The 16,974-nt window shown below is 40.2% G+C and overlaps 1 protein-coding gene across 3 annotated transcripts in view; it reads right to left on the reverse strand.

Annotated features, from left to right (window-relative positions):
* The window catches only part of xxylt1 (xyloside xylosyltransferase 1), a 50,372-nt gene extending 33,691 nt beyond the window's left edge, over window positions 1-16,681 (reverse strand). Inside the window, exons 1-3 of one of the 3 annotated variants that reach the window (XM_088616755.1) lie at window positions 16,618-16,681; window positions 15,460-15,910; window positions 3,019-3,166 (exon numbers count right to left, since the gene is read on the reverse strand). In XM_088616755.1, coding sequence (XP_088472881.1) covers window positions 3,019-3,166; window positions 15,460-15,906 — 595 coding nt within the window. In that variant the 5' untranslated portion in view covers window positions 15,907-15,910; window positions 16,618-16,681. The other 2 variants (XM_088616747.1, XM_088616765.1) reach the window with 2 other exon arrangements.
* Window positions 16,682-16,974: the final 293 nt, after the last annotated feature.

Genomic DNA, 16,974 nt, shown 5'->3' on the forward strand with positions numbered 1-16,974 from the left:
AACGTGAGCCGACAACCTCCCTCCCCGTATTGGCAATAACAGTTGATCGCCAGGCCAACGCAGTGGATCCTGGGAAATTTCACACAGCGGGCCACAAGGATCCTTCAGTGTTGTGTTGCTTTTTATTAAAGAAAAATCTCTGAATACATAATACCCTGGAAGCAAAGAGTTTTTATAAATGTTAAAAATCACAAACCACAGACTGTAAATATAACTTGAAAGAATAGACAACTACAATCTAGTTTCAGCTCAAGGAATTGGGAGGGTAATGTAGACTCCAAATTAGAAATACGTGAATTAGGGCATATAATCTGTGTGTAATTTAATGTAATTGGAATAAAGTCATTAGTGTTTCTTATAGGCATGTGAATTGGGGCAATTTGTTTAGTTTAATATGGCTACAATACACTCATGATGCACGACACCAACTGCTACCTTAACTGATCCGTCATGAATTTCATTTACCAGTTAAACACACAGTTAAGAATTCTCAACTATCAGGAAATTAAGAGCACCTAGAAGTTGGAATACAATTGTATTTTACAGAGCACAGAAGTAAACTAAAAAGATGATAAAAGAGTTTGAAACAGTATGACCACAATGCGTAATATAGAACACAGAATTGAAGAAGTCCAGAAATACATAAATTCATTAATCCAGTAAATCCAATCGCATAGTTTAAATGGCATACTTTTTCTTCTTTTTATTTTTCTCAAATTACCCATATTTCAATTAAAAAAATATTTTTCTTTAAAAAATCCTTCTGCTTGGGCAAAAAGTATGAGCTTTCTATACCTAGAAGAATGGGATTGACGGTAAAGCTGGTAAACTTGAACTTCTACAACTACCATTATTTGGTAGAAACGTCCCCACTAGAAATCTCAACTTTGCATCTGTCTGTCTCTTTAGAGTCCATCAGGTAGATATTTAAACAGTGACTCATCTCCAAATTATCATTCTGATTTCTAGGAAGATTTACCTCCCTTTGGGTTAATTTGTTCTGGGAAAAAAAGTACAGGAAAACATTTCACAGGCCGGGTGACTGATAAACCAACTTTTATATGTCTTATGTTCCCTAGAAGTTAGAAGTTAATATTTTTGTCAATTCTTAAAATACTCCACCAAAACAAGATGACAACAATGAACAATAATACACAGAGCACCAAGAATTACACACTAAAACATCCAAAAAGCAAAAGCACAATGTATGTCAAGCAGATAAAATAATATCAGTCCAAATACAAACCCATACTATTTGTGGAACTCGCAAAAGTTAACCAAAACCTTTGATTTTTGAATGTATTCCAGTCATGGATTTAAGTGACTAGTATTTTATGATGATTAAAGCAAGAACAAAGGTTGAACATGTTTAGACAATAGAAATCGAACCTATACCACACTATTCACAGAGAGGTCCCACAGGTTAAACGCACAGCTATAACTGCTTGGCATCTTATCATAATAAATCGGAATCAAGTTGACAAGCACAACATGGCACATTAACAGTTAAATGTCTGAGCAAAAACAAGTTAAAAATATAAATTTGTGGTCTGTGTTCACTTGCTTGTGAAACTTTTACAAACTTGTTTGATAAATTGAAAACAAGAGTTCCACTCAAATAAACAAGAAGCCACAAATAAGAAACAATTGAGGAAAAAATATTTTAGCCTTTTTTTCCTGTTTTGTTTCTGGGAATCAAGTAAAATCAACATCAGTACACCTAAGAAGTTGGAAGTTAAGGGTTGTAATCTACGTTTTGGATAAAAGCAGAGTACTCGTCTGTAAAGAACTCTGCTGTAGCTGTTACAGGGAAATGAGATACATGACTTACTTCTGGACTATTGAGAACATCTGTCCAAACTGATTTAATGTACCAAATGGAATAACTATTGCAGAAGGAGAAATAATAGGCTGAATGTTGCCTTGTATTGTTTTAACAAAACTGTATTGTGAAGTTTGGATACTGATATGAAAATTATTTTTGTTCTATGGCCTCAAATTTGTAAAACAAATAACACAAACAAAAGATAATTATTAGTGTCATAACATTCTCTAAATGTGTCAGAATTTTCTTGTACATTTCTCTTGTACAGGCCTCTTCTTTTGGTGACAGTGCTTGACTTTCATGTGAAAACACAGATGAGTGCAGAAAAGTTTCAGTTAAATAACTCTGTGCGGTCAGTGGGAGAGTGTGGAACAGGCTATATGGTACAACAGTCTCATGTCTCCTGGTCACTTTGCCATGTGTCTGAGAGAATAGAATTGAATGAGAATTGTCTGTCATACTGCTTGTGCAGCTTTAGGGGCTCCTTCATTGACATGTTATTGAATTACTTGTCCAGTAGACTACAATACTGAGCAGCAGAATTAGGCATCGTTACGTCAGAACTCTTTCTGTGGTTTAAAAAATAATTCAGCTTGGATACAGAAGTATAAACAGTTATTCTTATACTGTAGCATATTTAACACTTACATCCATTATTCATTGCAAATGTTGCTCTTAACTCCCTAACCAAAAGAGTGTTTATTCAAGATAAGAGTGAAAACACCTGTTCCAGCTGCTAACTCTGATTATGTACACAAAAAAACAGAGACGTCATAAAGCCTGTTGTCTCCTGTAATGTGATTGGATCACGAGCTAATTAACATGGACGCCTATAATTATACGTATAATACACGAGCATCTATTTTTAAAAAAATGTAATTTAGCAATTGTGGTTTTGCACTACCATGACGCGATTACAAGAGACTCTGCTAGTTACACTTGGGTTAGGGAGAGTACATAATTTAACAGAGTCACGCAGTCTAAGTCTAGCTCCTTCTACAAAGCTAATTCAAACTCCTCAAAAGAGCTCTTTTAAAAAGAGTAATCGGAAAATAACCTTTTCAAGAACAGCAGCAACATTAAGGGCATTTTCCTGAGGAAAGCTCTACTGAGGCGTGACTTATAGCCACACACTCACAGTGGCCGCTGGCCAGTGCGAGCCCGTTCCGAGGCGTGGCGCCGGCTGTGCTGACCTGCAGGCATGATGCGGTGCATGGCGACGGACAGGAAGAAGATGGAGTCGCTGTAGTAGGCCCCCGAGCCGGCGCTGAAGTGCTTCTGCATGGCCTCGACGATGGGGAAGAGCTTCTCGGTCAGGGTGCTCACGTCGTGGAATACGGCCTGGGGAAAGCGCAGGGACACGGGGCTTAGGACTCAACACACACACACAGACACAAGTTCCCGAGGGAACCAGCTCAGCTCAGGGGAACTGTTCAGGCTCCTGGCGGCTGGCTTTCATTTAAATATGTCTTACCTGATAAAGCACTCTCCTGTGGTGAACTTTTATATCCTGACCAAGACCTAACACAAAAATGACAACATCTGCAGAATTCCAGGTTTGTTGACTAAGTGCCCCACCCAATTGTGTAAAAAAAGCAAGCAGAACATTTCAGGACTTGATTAAAATTGCTCGATTAAAAAGCAGGCCTTGGTGCAGTTGTCCTAAGATGTTGTTCTTGCTTCAGTTCACAGTATTCCCAATGAACTGAATAATAACACATACATGCACCGTGAGAATCCTCGCAGGTGACAGAATGAAACTCAATTAAATGGCACAAACACAGGTAACATTCCAGTACCAATATTATCAAACTCTCAAATAGTGCCGCTACAGTCTACTAACCACTATGGGATAGGTAAAAGGTATGAGTAAGATCCATTATAGACTGAAAATAGAACAGTATTCTACCTGGGCTATGGCATCACATTTATCTTCTATTCACACTTGATCACCAGATTTCTTGAAATTCTGCTCTGGTTTCAAACAATGCTTTGCCTACGACAGCAGTCTAATGAAACGGCAGCCCACTGTTCCAGAGAAAGTATTCCCCAAGCCATGTTAAGTGCCTCTGATTACTGCCACAAACTCATGTGAACACACAGCATCTTGAAGCACAAAAGGTGGCTGCACAAAACTAAGGGGGCTGATGTTTCAATTTGTTTTTAACATGAGCAGCAGTGGCCTAAAAAGAAAAGCAAAAAACAGCTCTATTATTCCAAGAGTAACACAATGGGGGATAGCTTTGTTTTTGCGTGCCAGAAATGAGCCAGCTGGAGAATTTTCAAGGATGCAAAAGGGACCTTTGGACATTGTACCGAAATTTAACAGCATTAATTACAAAAAAAGACTGCAATGAAAATCAAGGTTATCAAGTTGCAATGGTTGTTTATAAACATATTAAACACTGAAACACTGGTATTTTACAGCAAGGCATAAAAAAAAACAGAAATGGCAAGTCTGATTCATAACTGAACTCCAGTAATTCGACAGAAATCCATGCCACAATCCGATAATGGGGATTCACTGGGAAAGGAGATTAATAGAAGAGGATTGCAGTAAATACAGTAACCTCACACTCAGATTTAATCATTTTTACATAAATATGTTCTAACATATTTTCCCTACCATATAACACACATTGCCATCTGAGCCAGAAAAGAGTCAAATGTTCATTAAGCAGAAGCAGCAGTATAGACAGGAATCTGTCAATCTGCACTGAAATGAGTGAATTTTAATTTCCCCAACGTTCCCTTTCAAGTTTAGACAATGCCTGCAGGAGTTGTTTTACATCACACACGTACTACTACTGCTTTGGAATGCTAATGATTACAAAGTCTTCCAACCGTACTGTATAGGAGGAGTTTGTTAGCAGGTTTCAACCTAACATGAAAACAGCCTCCATGTTCTATTCATGTTGACCCAAGACCATTTTCCAGATTAATAAAACCAAAATGTCTCTTTCTTTTTGAGTGTTCTAGTCAACCATGAATGCAGAAGAGGAGCATGTATACAGTCATATATGGACCTGTAGGAGTTCAGGGTAGAACCACAGATGATTACAATGTGGGTGTACAAAGAAACGTTACTCTATATAAAGGAGGTTTTGCAAGAATTAAAGTACAACATGAGAAATCTTCTTTATTTTTCCAACTATCCATCACAGTTTTGACATAACCCATAATTGGTATTTCTGTAGTTCCATTCTCTAAAGTATCTTTCTAAAACTCAGCCAATTTAATTGTATTAACAAAACCCATTCTGAGGAATACTGAGGATTTCAAGAGGGAGCTGCTAAACCATTTATTATTTTTCAAATGAACACATTGCATATTGCCAACAGGCAGAAAATAGGTCATGTAAAATAATAAACAGCAGAAGCAAAGAAAGGAACGCTTGAAAGGAACCCTTGGCCTGAAATAAAAAAGACAAATAAGAAAGGAAAAATTGAGTGAAAACCATGTCATACAGTACATGACTCAGAATGCTGAGATACGGCGTGGAGGAAGAGCACTGCATTATTGGTATGAAACCCAATCAGTTTCCAACCAGGAACGTGCTATAGTCATCAGTCTATTTATTACGAATCCACGCCAATTCTCTTCAAAGTCAATTGTCCATTAAATAAAACTGTTCAATATTAAGGTACAAAGAGCACCTTTTATAGACTGGTCCTTTTAGAGAATGGAAGAGTTTATACTTCAATAGAGCATGTACTACTATATATTTAATTTGAAGAATAAAAGAATCGAACGCCTATAAAAAAGACAATCGCAAGTAAAGCACATCTATAAAATCTCAGGAGCATCACTTTTGTACTACTAAATTTGCATATTGCACAGTCCATCTAAAAATGCTATTTTTATTTTTCATGTACTGCTGAATCAGAGTACAAACGCCTCAGTGTTTGCTTTTACAAAGCATGTGAAATGCTGAAACAATTCATGAACGAGGGAACAGAGTGTGAACTATATATTTAGAACAAATAAAGCCTACCTCAGAAAAAGATTAAATGTGTTTTTATTTAAAATATACCTTAAATGAGTCATTTTCACAGATGTATTTAAAAAAGAAGATGTGTTTTTATTTCATTTTGTCTGTCAATGAAATTGTAAAAGGAAACTTCCAGTTTCGATTCACAATTCTTGGTTCACTTACCAGAGAACACATTCCAAACGTTCCACAAGAAGCACCTTAACAGCACCACACCTCCATACCTTTCTGTAATTAACACAGAGCTTGCCGTTTGAAGTTTGGCTTCAGACTTGATCCTCGCCCTCACTGGCCTTTGATAACGAGGGCACATATGTTGAGAACTACGGGAGAGGAGCTGGCATGAAGCAAAAGCTGCTCACCCTCATGAAATATACAGTACACCCTGATTTAATCAAGCCTTGTGGTAGGATGAAAATGTTCACAAAGGTCAGGCGATAAAGTCATGGCAGACCACATATGTGCTGTGAAGGAGTGGGGGCATTGATTTTACATTGCAGGGAGTCAGAACGCTATTAATAGAACAAGGTCTACATTTAATGCCGTCTTTCCATTCTAGAACCTCCTAAAATTTTATGTTGCAAGTACTGAATATGGCAAGGAAGCAACAGCTAAAGGGACATCTATGGACAGCAGCTCTTTGTAGCCGACTGCATCAATACCTACATTTCATCTGCAATTCTGGTGAGATTAAACACCGAAGCCGATCCTAGGTTCAGGTTAGCATGCAAAATGGCAATCAATGAGTTAAGGTTAGGATGGAGACCTGTATCATTTTTTTTTTGTTTCTATGTTTTATATTAATGTACTTGAATTCTAAAATTGTACTTTTTATTATATACTTTTATTCAGTAAGAAGTAGGAGGGGGTTTAGGTTAACAGTCCTGGAAGCATTACTCAGCATTAAAACCAGAATTTAAAAGACCTTGAGTTGATCAATAGCTCTAAGGCTGTGAAGTTTTACCTTGCATTCTAAATATGTACACATACTTTAGGCAAGACAACTTAAAAACAATAAAAGCAGTAAGGAAGTGTTAATCATTACTTTTCCATGAAACAGGCACACAGTCTGTTAGTCACAAAAATCATTTTAGAAATGACTAAAACAATACATACTGTATGCTTCAGACAGAAAGTAAAATGGCTACAACTGCTGAATCACACTGAACCCATTCAAAAATAAATACAAAGAAAATCAGGATAATGCCCATTCTATAAAATCATCCTTTATTAAAGCACAGCATAAGGCTTCTGTCAATTTAAAAGACATTCAAGAAATCTGTTTGCTATAAAAGATTTTGGTCAGGAGGTACCTGGCGTTCCGTGTATGCGTTAAGCTTCTGCCGTTCACATCGAAGCAAGAGATAATCACATAGTTTAGCAATAGACTATTGAATTAATAATCATGGCACTGGATTAAATTATTTGAATTCTGATCAGGATCACTGAGTAATTGACGATGCGCAAATCTGATACAGTTACAAAGGTTAGAGGAGATGGCTGGAAATGAGATAATTAAAGTCACTGGGAGGGCGGGGTGCCCTGCACATTAAACAGCCGAAGGTGCATATTAGCAGTCAAGTGGCTGAAGTGAAACACATTGCCAAAAATACACACAGCAGTAAAGAAGCATTAGACCCAGGAGACCAAGACACTAAGGTGTCGTGGTCTAGTTTAGCACCGCTGCCTCACCATTCCAGGACTTGGGTGCCTATTGTGTGGAGGACTCCATACGGTCTTGTTTGGAGAACCCCGATTTCCTCTCATTTTCCAGGAACATGTCGGCTAGGTTAAAGCTGAACTGCCGTCCCAATTCCTCAGACCAATGATTTAATCTTGGCAACAAAATAAATTAATTCACTTTGTGCAAGCAAAAGTACTGTATGGCCAGCATGTGGTCGCAAATTGCTGGTCTGGCCACAGGTGAGAGCAAGAGTTTGCGAGAACTGCAACGTGAAGCAACCCTTCCCGCTCACTAGTCACTGTAACTAATGTCAAGCGAGGTATGAGCAAATAAGCACAGGTTGTGCGGCAGACATTTCACCAAGGAACTGTTTCAACATGACCTGCACTCAGTTACAAGTAGTATTTCTCAACAAAACAACGGGGTGTAGTCCTGCTATGATTTATTTGCTTCCAGGCAGATTCTAGGCTGCCTTGAACATCACCAGGAATGAGTAGTTTTCTGATAAAGGATGGAATAACTTGGATAATTGTGATGACGGGGGAGTGGTTTAGTCCTGTTACTGAATAAATACAATCATTCTTATTAAGCCAGTATTTGTTTTATCCTTCTTTTTTATTTAATCTGGATGAATACTTGTGCAGAGGTATGACAAACAATCTTATTGTATTTTTTGAGTACCTTTAAATCTTAACGGCAGCCAACTTCACTACACCGCTGACTTTAATAAATACCAAGAAAACGCATATATGGAAGAAAACCTTTACTTCATTCTCAGATTGCTATAATCAATATTGTGTGGTTAAATCTTAAGGGCTGCGATAATAATTGAAAAACAAAAAGAAAAACTTAGATTTGTAACCGGCTTGCTTGTAATGGACAATCATTTCTGTGCCAGACTGGAAAAACTCCATTGTATGCAATGAAAGTGCTAGAAAATCCATGTTCTAAATAACTCAAATCATTCTAGATGACTGCAAGCCAGTCACGCAGACATGTTTTACCTGTCTGGAAAAATATCTGCTTAGAGATTAAATAACTGAGCCACAGTTATTTTTTCTTCTGTGCACACTGATTGCATTTTGTGGCTGGTTTGAATTCTTTAGCAAGACTGGTAATTCTGCCAAAGACAGAGGAGAATGTTGGCACAGGTCCTCACCTACTTCAATGTACTTTGTGACCCAGCTCGTAGCCAGCTTACTTCAGTAGTGCTCCAGCAGGAAATTCCTGTAAAATATCCACTCATGCTGTTGGTGTCATGAAAGTGCCTGAAATGGTGACTCAGTACTTGTGTGGTGCCTGACTGCCCAGCCTGGCACCTCTTGGGTCTGCACAGCTAGGTTGCAGACCTAGCTAGCCATATCCTGCGAGTGATAAGTTGTGACAAAAATAATTAGATCATCCTAGGGTCTACAAACCATATGCACACCTGGATGCATGTGCAGGTTTTGCTTGGTAACAGCTACGTTTTCACAGTTTTTGCTTTTTTAGAGACTAAACATCTTACTTTTCAGATAAACCCATTACCAGAAAACTGAAATCTAACAGTAAATAGGTCAGTTTGGTTTCCTGCAATTATGAACAAGTTTACACTAAATACCTCTGGGCCTGGGAATGTCTGAGTGTCAAAAGAAAGAAGACAGCAAAAAACCTACAATAGTCATTTAATCTAAGCTCAAAAAAAGAACAAAAATGAGTATAAAAAACATGGCCACTATATTGTTCTTTCTAAATGGTGTTGTTTTATCAGAGCATCTTCAAAGAAGACCCAGACTATCATGGTGACTCATGCTCTAAACTCAAGCACTTTATGTAACTACATTATCAGGGTGACAGTGAGGTATTAAACAGAACGTAGGAGAGCAGCCACAAGAACAAGTACAAAAGAAGGACATAATTGCTGGAAATTGAAACAGTGGTCAGTTTAAATGAGATTCTGCCCATTAATGTTCACAGATCAGGACCAGGATGAACCATATTATCATATTTTACAGACTAGAACAGTTACTACATATTTTAAAACATTCAATCAAGACTGTAAGAGGGGAAGGTAAGTATTATTTCAGTGCATATGACTACTGGAACCAGAATTCAAGCTGTTTAGAACTCAGGAATTCCTTGGATGTCTCTGATGCTGAAGTTTTTCAGTCTAACCCTAAAACCCCAGCAAAGACTATGTTAAAAGGAATAAAGTTGTGTGTTTTCTTCCTTTCTTAAAGATCACAACTTGGAAGCACACAGATGAGCATCTCATGTTTGAAATGAGCTTATTTTAATGTGGGAATCACCTGTGAATATCAATACTGCTTCACCACCTTTAAGTCTTTTTCATTCTGAGTTTAGCTTTGAAGAAAATAAAAACAAAATCCCACTTTTATCAGCAAAACGTCTCCAAAATTGCATTTCATTACCAGATCAAAGACAGAATTCCTGTAGCCTGCTTCTGAGTAAGGCTTTCTGGTCTGGTAATTATTAATGAGACAAGAGTGGAGTATCCTTTTAAAAATCAAGCTGATCAATTCTGTCTTAAACGCAGAACCTGCAAGACCAGAATTACTTGTAATTATCTAGTTTGTGTTTCAAACATGAAAACTTCATCCCTGAATTAGGTCTATAAATAAATTCTGCAGTGGTTAAAGACGGCTCAAAAAAAGATTTGGAATGCACAGGCCCTTAAAAGGATTGGCTGCCAGTATAAATCTGGTGGTGTTAGTCTGAAACATAATCCTCCATCATGGGGAACAGAGGAAAAATCCAGGTAACAGGGAGAATAAAAGTGCATTCTTCTTCCTTTAAAAACAGTAGTGCAGCACTGGTGTGACAAAATTCATATAATCCATCCATTTGATCTGAATCCAGCGAAAGCTCTGCAAATCTCCCTTCTTCCAATACCTATTTTTGTTTGTTGCCTCTAAACTGTTCAAGCCGAACGGCCTACCCATGTCCAGCTCAATCAGTGCAGCTAGGGTGATCCCCAGTCATTAACATCTCTAGCTGTTCCCTAGAACCCAGTCAGTTTAACCCCACTGCTGTTTCTGCTCATCCCCTGTCAATGGGGACATCTCTCTTCTTTACCTGGCAACACTATTTACCTGACTTGACTAACGTGAACCAAAACATGTCATCTATTTTATAGGACTTTCTTTTTTTAGTCCCGCTGTGTGCAGCACTAAGAGATAAATGTGTTAAACACCATCTAACCTGCTGGAGCAGTGCTAGCAGTCTGAGATAATGCAACCCAACCCGACACACACACACACACACACACACACTCCCAATTCTACAGCCACCCATTTCCCCAGCCCCCCCTCCCCCCAAACAGGCAGCAACCAGGTTAGATCCTGCTGGTGTCAAATATCATCTGTGATCAGACGCCAAGGTGGTCTGACTGCATAAGGGGTGAAATACAAGATGAATTTGTTCCAGATCCTCAGGGAGACACAAAACAACAGCATTTGTGCTGTGTAAATACAAACAAAAGGCAGCCCAAATGACGTTTCACCAAAAGGGGTCAGCTAGAAACCACAAACTCCTGACTGTCTAGAGGATCCACTGCGTCCACTGTCTGTCTGGCTGGTCTCTGACTCGCCACAACCTTGTACTGGATTCAGCAGTAATTGAAAATGGATGGAAGGGTCTCTCAAACTATCAGGATTACAGTAAGAATGGAGAAACCCTCACTATTCAATGATTACAGCACCTGCAGCTCCTTTAACACCTCAGATTGCATCCGTCTTCAACTGCACTTTTTTATTTCTTGTTCTTGTCTTTGCTTCTATTGTTTTACCATCACCACCTTTATACTGATGCTTCTCCAGACAGGAAAAAAAAGGCTGTAACCGTGATATTTCTTAAACACCCCGACAATATCTGTTTTTCTCCGTCACATGGCTGAGCTCATGAAAAGTGGATTACGGAGGCAGATCAACCGTCAGGACTCATTGTGCTCCTGGGCATCTGTCAACAGCAAGGTGGGGGAAGGGGTTGGATTCTCAAGTAATCTGGCTCAGCACAGACTCTGGATTAATCTGGATAAGTCAAACCAAGGCCTAGGGAACCTGAGCTTGGGTCTGACTGAAAACCCTGAGAGGTCCTTCAACTTAAAAGTCTTTCTTTGCCATTGAATCAAATGCGATAGTCGACAGAATCATTTGATTTCGTTTTAACTCACACTTTCAGGTGGCACAGCGGTTCCCACTGCTGCCTCACAGCACTGGGACTTTGGGCTCGATTCCAGACCTGGAGTGCTGTCAGTGTGAACACAGGTGTCGCATGGAGTTTTGGTGGGTGCACAGTCCACCTCAATCAGTGGCAGGCTAACTGGCTTCTGGAAAAGGTGGTCCTGGTGTGTGTCTGTGTGTGCGCGCCCAGTGGTAGACTGGTGTCCCATCCATGGTGCGTCCTGCCTTGCGCCGGTGATGCTTGCTGGGATAGGCTCCGGCTTCCCCCTGACCCTGAATCTGATGACGCAGTGAGAAAATGGATGGATGGGCTCACTCTCTACTCTTACCAGCAGAGATATGGTGCACTGCTCTCAGAAAACAAACCAATGCCATACCATGCATCATAGTAACTTAGGAATCTCCAATTCTGGTCCTGTGGGGCCATCGCGTCTGCAGGTTTTCTGGGTTTCAGCAGTTCTTAAAATCGGTCCAGTTAAGAAAATAAAGAACAAGTTTAGGACATTAAGAGCCAAGCTGTAATGACAGCCAACATGCACACTAGCATACCAGCTCTCCCGAACTGGATTTCCTGGATTAGAAACTTGTCTTTTCACATACTCCAACTTGCTCTCCATGAGAGACATGGACGGGGAAAGAAGCTTGGGGTCAGAGCACAGGGTCAGCCATTTATATGGCGCCTCTGGAGCAGTTTGGGGTTAAGGGCCTTGCTCAAGGGCCCAATGGAGTAGGATTCCTCTGCCGGCAGCCGGATATAAACCAGCAACCTTCCAGCTGCAGGCACAGATCCTTAGCCGCAGAGCCACTGCACTGCCCTTTGGATAGCTACTATCCAAGTACAAACAGAGGGTTAACTGTCTTACTTGAATTTGAAGCACACTGCATATTTCTGCATTAGTCACTGCTTGTTTATTGTCTACATGAGTAAAATGAGACTTTGCCATTTAAATAGTGTTACACCCTCATTATGAAATCTCATAATAAAGACTCAGGTTAAAGTAGCATACTGTACATGAGAACTGACAACAGAAAGCTTGCAAGACATAATTCTGATTCAGCAGCTGTGAGATGAGAAACAAGTCGAACTAGTTGTTGCACATTTTTTTCTTAGACCACTTTATCATTTAATAGACTAAAGTTAAATGACTGCTGAGATTTTTAAGAATCACAACCATTCCTTTCTTTCACCACCCATACACCTCTCACAAAGAACATTCTCTACATGCCTGCAAAGTTTAGAAAAACAGCTAAAGGTGTGGTCTCATCGTGCCCTGAGGATGCAAATCTGCAAAGACCGTTTATAAAACAACACATTCAACCTTTAAAATTCAGGGTCTATTTTAACAATGTTTTGCATTTTTCAGTGCTAAGAAGGATACTACAACAAAGACCAACAGTGGCCCCTTGTGGATGAACTGTCAAACTAGAGATTAATTCTGAAGTTGCAGCAGAGTGAACCACAGCCTCTGAAAGAAATCTATTTTGCATAATCAGTTTTAAGGTTTTGAGAACATTAAGAAAAACACAAATTCTGTATGTCTTTAAAGACATAGGCAGAAAATCCTGTTCTTACTAAGCTTAATATTAAAAGAAAATGTGGGCTAAACAGAATTTTTGGGGATCAAGTCATGAATATGCACACGTAGCTAGAACATTCTATAGCGTAAAGGAGGATAGGCTAAATTTCAATATTTCACTAGCAAGTAAGGCTGAAAAGGAAGAACCTACCCTTTTTAAGATCAATTAAATATAAATCAATATCAACCATGGGTAGATCAATTAAAAATAAATATTCCACCTTACAGATATAGTACAACACTGACAAACTCATCAGATTGGCTTTCAAGGTTGAGACAAAATTAAAAAAAAAAGAATTGCTTTCATTAATTGATTTAGATAACATCTTGAAGGCCTTACTGGCCACTAAGCCCTAAAACAGCATTATCAGAACGTGGGACCCATTCTCACATTAAATGTTAATGTTACAACTAGCAAAAGCTGGTCTGCAAAACAACTTGCCCCATCCCTTTACCTCACTGGTGATGTACAGTGTCAGTGTGATTTCACCTCTGGAATCACACTGATTTTCATAAAAGCTCTTCCTTGACTCCTTTTGACTTTTGACCAGCACTGGCTTCTTCTACCCTTAGAGAAACGGAACATCTGTTTTTTTTTTGCATAATGCTATCTGGACTTCATTCTTTCATATGCAGCATATTTTTCAAGAGCTATCACTTTGCGTTTTCTTTTTTTTCCCCCCATAGCTTAATTTTTATTCCCCCCCCACCCCCCATCTTTCCAGGCACAAGCCCACCCACAAAAATGAAAAGTTACAAAGGTTGCTCAAACATTCTCGTGTATATATACCTGTAAATACCTCACATCAAATGATCTTTCCAAGTTGCTGCCAATTTTCTTCCAGTTGCAAGAAAGCAAATTGTGAGCAAAAATTATCAGCCATCTCAGGGGCTGGAGTAAGCCATGAAAATACTACTGATGTTTAAAAACACGAAAAAGAAAATGAATAAAGCACCAACTCTTTACCCCCGATATTAAAGAGTGTAGGGCTACATCAGTGTTTGGCATATGTTGTGTCAATTTTGCACTTTACAAATCCATTCAAACCCAATATCATTTGACACCAAAGGGAAATACATTAATCCACCTAGAGAAATTCATAAAATATTTCTGATATTTTAGGTTCTGTTATCCAATACTGATCAATTGGAACGTAAAAATGAAATTTCCATTTTCTTACGATTCTGAAATAAAACATCAACAAAGAACAAATAAAAATTACAGCATTTGACAAACTTTCCAATCAGTCATGCTTGAGTTCTCCCACACCGCACCATAAAGCCATTTCTGCGATTCCTTTATATTATGTAAAATTACATTTTATTGAGTCTGTGCTGCCACCTGGTGAATAACCAACACTAAACAAACACCAGTATTTGTGGGAAATAACACTAACTTTGAAAGATAAGATTTCTCCAAGACCTCTTTGGCTCCGTGCTGTAGACACAGGCATCTACAGAGGGACAAGTTGCATTTTAAAGCATGTTTTGAGAAACAAATGTTAACATTACATTATGTATACGGCACTCACCAGGAAATATAAGAAACATATCTCATCAAATTGAATTTGACAAAAACTAATCCACTTCACTCGAGCAATCTCACCATACACCTAAGCTGTTGGGAATCTTAATATTGATTTAATATTTTAATCAATCTTAATATTAATATCGACACAAACTATGCCATGATCTCCATGTTTCAGCTAGTACACAGTACGTAGGTGTACAGATGCAGGCGGCATGCTGGTGCAGTGGCCTGCACTGCTGTCTCACAGCACCAGGGGCCTGGGTTAATTCCTGGGGTGCTGTCTGCATGGAGGTTGTATCTTCTCCCTGCGTTTGCATGGGGTTCCCTCCCACAAGCCAAGGATATCCCGGTAGCTTAACTGGCTTCAGGGAAATTGGGCTCTGATGTGAGTGTGAGTGTGTGTGTGTGTGTCTCTGTGTGCCCCTGCGACAGACCGGCATCCTCATCCAGGGTGTATCCTGCCTTGCGCCCGCTGACTGCCGGGACAGTCTCGGGGTTAGAAAATGCATGGTCGTCAAGTGAAACCCTTCGCCTGCACTGGCAGACCAGAGAGCAACAGATACAAGATACAAACCCTACTTCTCAGCTGACGTGTTCCCAGCAGACATGACACTTACCCGCACGAAACTGTGAAAACAAGCCAACAGACAAACAGCCTCTCCCGACCTACCTCATACCGGAAGGTGGCATCCCGAAGCAGCTCTGGAAGCATCCTCTCACCCAGCTCTCTGCTCGGCGCGTCGCTCACAAAGTGGAGGACCAACACCTCCCCGTCCGCGAAGCCGCCGTGCGCGGCCATGGACCTCAGGGCGACCCGGAACTTCTCCTGCAGCCCCCGGTTTCGGTCCACTTTAGTGAACATCATCAGCGCGTGGTAGTACAGGTCGGGGTGCCCGGCCCGGGTGTCCGAGGACAAGTCCGCATCGTTCCTGTTGGCGTTGAGGCTCGCCTGGGTCTCCTTGAGGCGCCTGGTCGTGCTGGAGAAGCTCTGACGCTCCGCTCCGAAGTAGTAAAAAGCCACGACGGCGAGCGCCGCTGCTAGCAGCAGCAGCAGCTGGTAGGATCGGAAGGCGCTGGCCCTAGCCATGGTGTTTGGGCTGGACCTCAGGATGCCCATGGCCCTGCCAGAGAAGACCAAACATCCTGTTTAAGCCCCGCACTGCCACAGCTGGGGGGAGTGTGGCTTCCTCTGCACTCGTGTGTGGCTTTTCTTAGCTCAAGGGAAGAGCCGTGCTCATCTCAGTTTTAAAGCTTACCCTCGACGATGACTCAAGACGGACAGGGCTCCGATCAGACACTCAGTATTTTAATTCTCTGCAAGGCTGAACTGCTAAGGGACTGATTCCTTCTTTTGGCATCGTCACGCGTTTTCTCCAAACCACTGCGAATATTAAAGTATTTCCCCTCTTAAACTAGGTTTTAAGAAATAGACCTTAAAATCCCCCTAGAAAGCCAGGCAGGGAGTAAATAGCTCACAGTGGTAATTCGCCTCCATCACATTCATCGTGGGGGAAAAATGAAACCTGCGAAAATAACTCGAGTAACTGTTTTTAGAGGTTCCGGACTGTACGGATGACACAACAGATAAAGAAACCGGAGGGCTGACATAAAATCAGAGCGACCACGAGCGAATGCCGAGACCGATAGGCAATTTAGCATCACAGTTATCAATCACAGACAAAAACGCACCGCAAATAACTTACATTCATTTGAAGTGTTAACTCGTAATACACCTCTATGCGCAACATGCGAGTTTATATTCTGTACTTTCGACAGCGCTTATCAATAAACTACAGTTTTGGGGAGGGAAAAAAGCCCACTACATTACCTTCATGCTTTCAGCCATGTTGAAAATGCATGAAAACTACCTTTCCCTAAGAAATCACTTCCTACACCTCCCAGAATTCGCCTGGCCGCGTCCAGGATTAACCCTTTTATTGCGGCATCCCGTGGACGCAAGTTTTAAAACTTTTTTTATGGATAAGAATGCATTTAACTCTTTTACTAATGACTTACAACGCACTAGAAGGTTTCTTAGACTGTGTAAAAGTGTACAAATATTTGCAGTATGTTTCCCGTTATGACTGTTGTTGAGTGCTCCGCCTTCCACAATAAACGCATAAAGAATACTTTTCATGTAAATCTTTCATCTACACCCACGATTAAATCATAGTCAAATTAACAG

This window comes from Lepisosteus platostomus, chromosome 2 (genome assembly GCF_059453375.1).
Source record: "Lepisosteus platostomus isolate fLepPlt1 chromosome 2, fLepPlt1.hap1, whole genome shotgun sequence".
Lineage (NCBI taxonomy): Eukaryota > Metazoa > Chordata > Actinopteri > Semionotiformes > Lepisosteidae > Lepisosteus > Lepisosteus platostomus.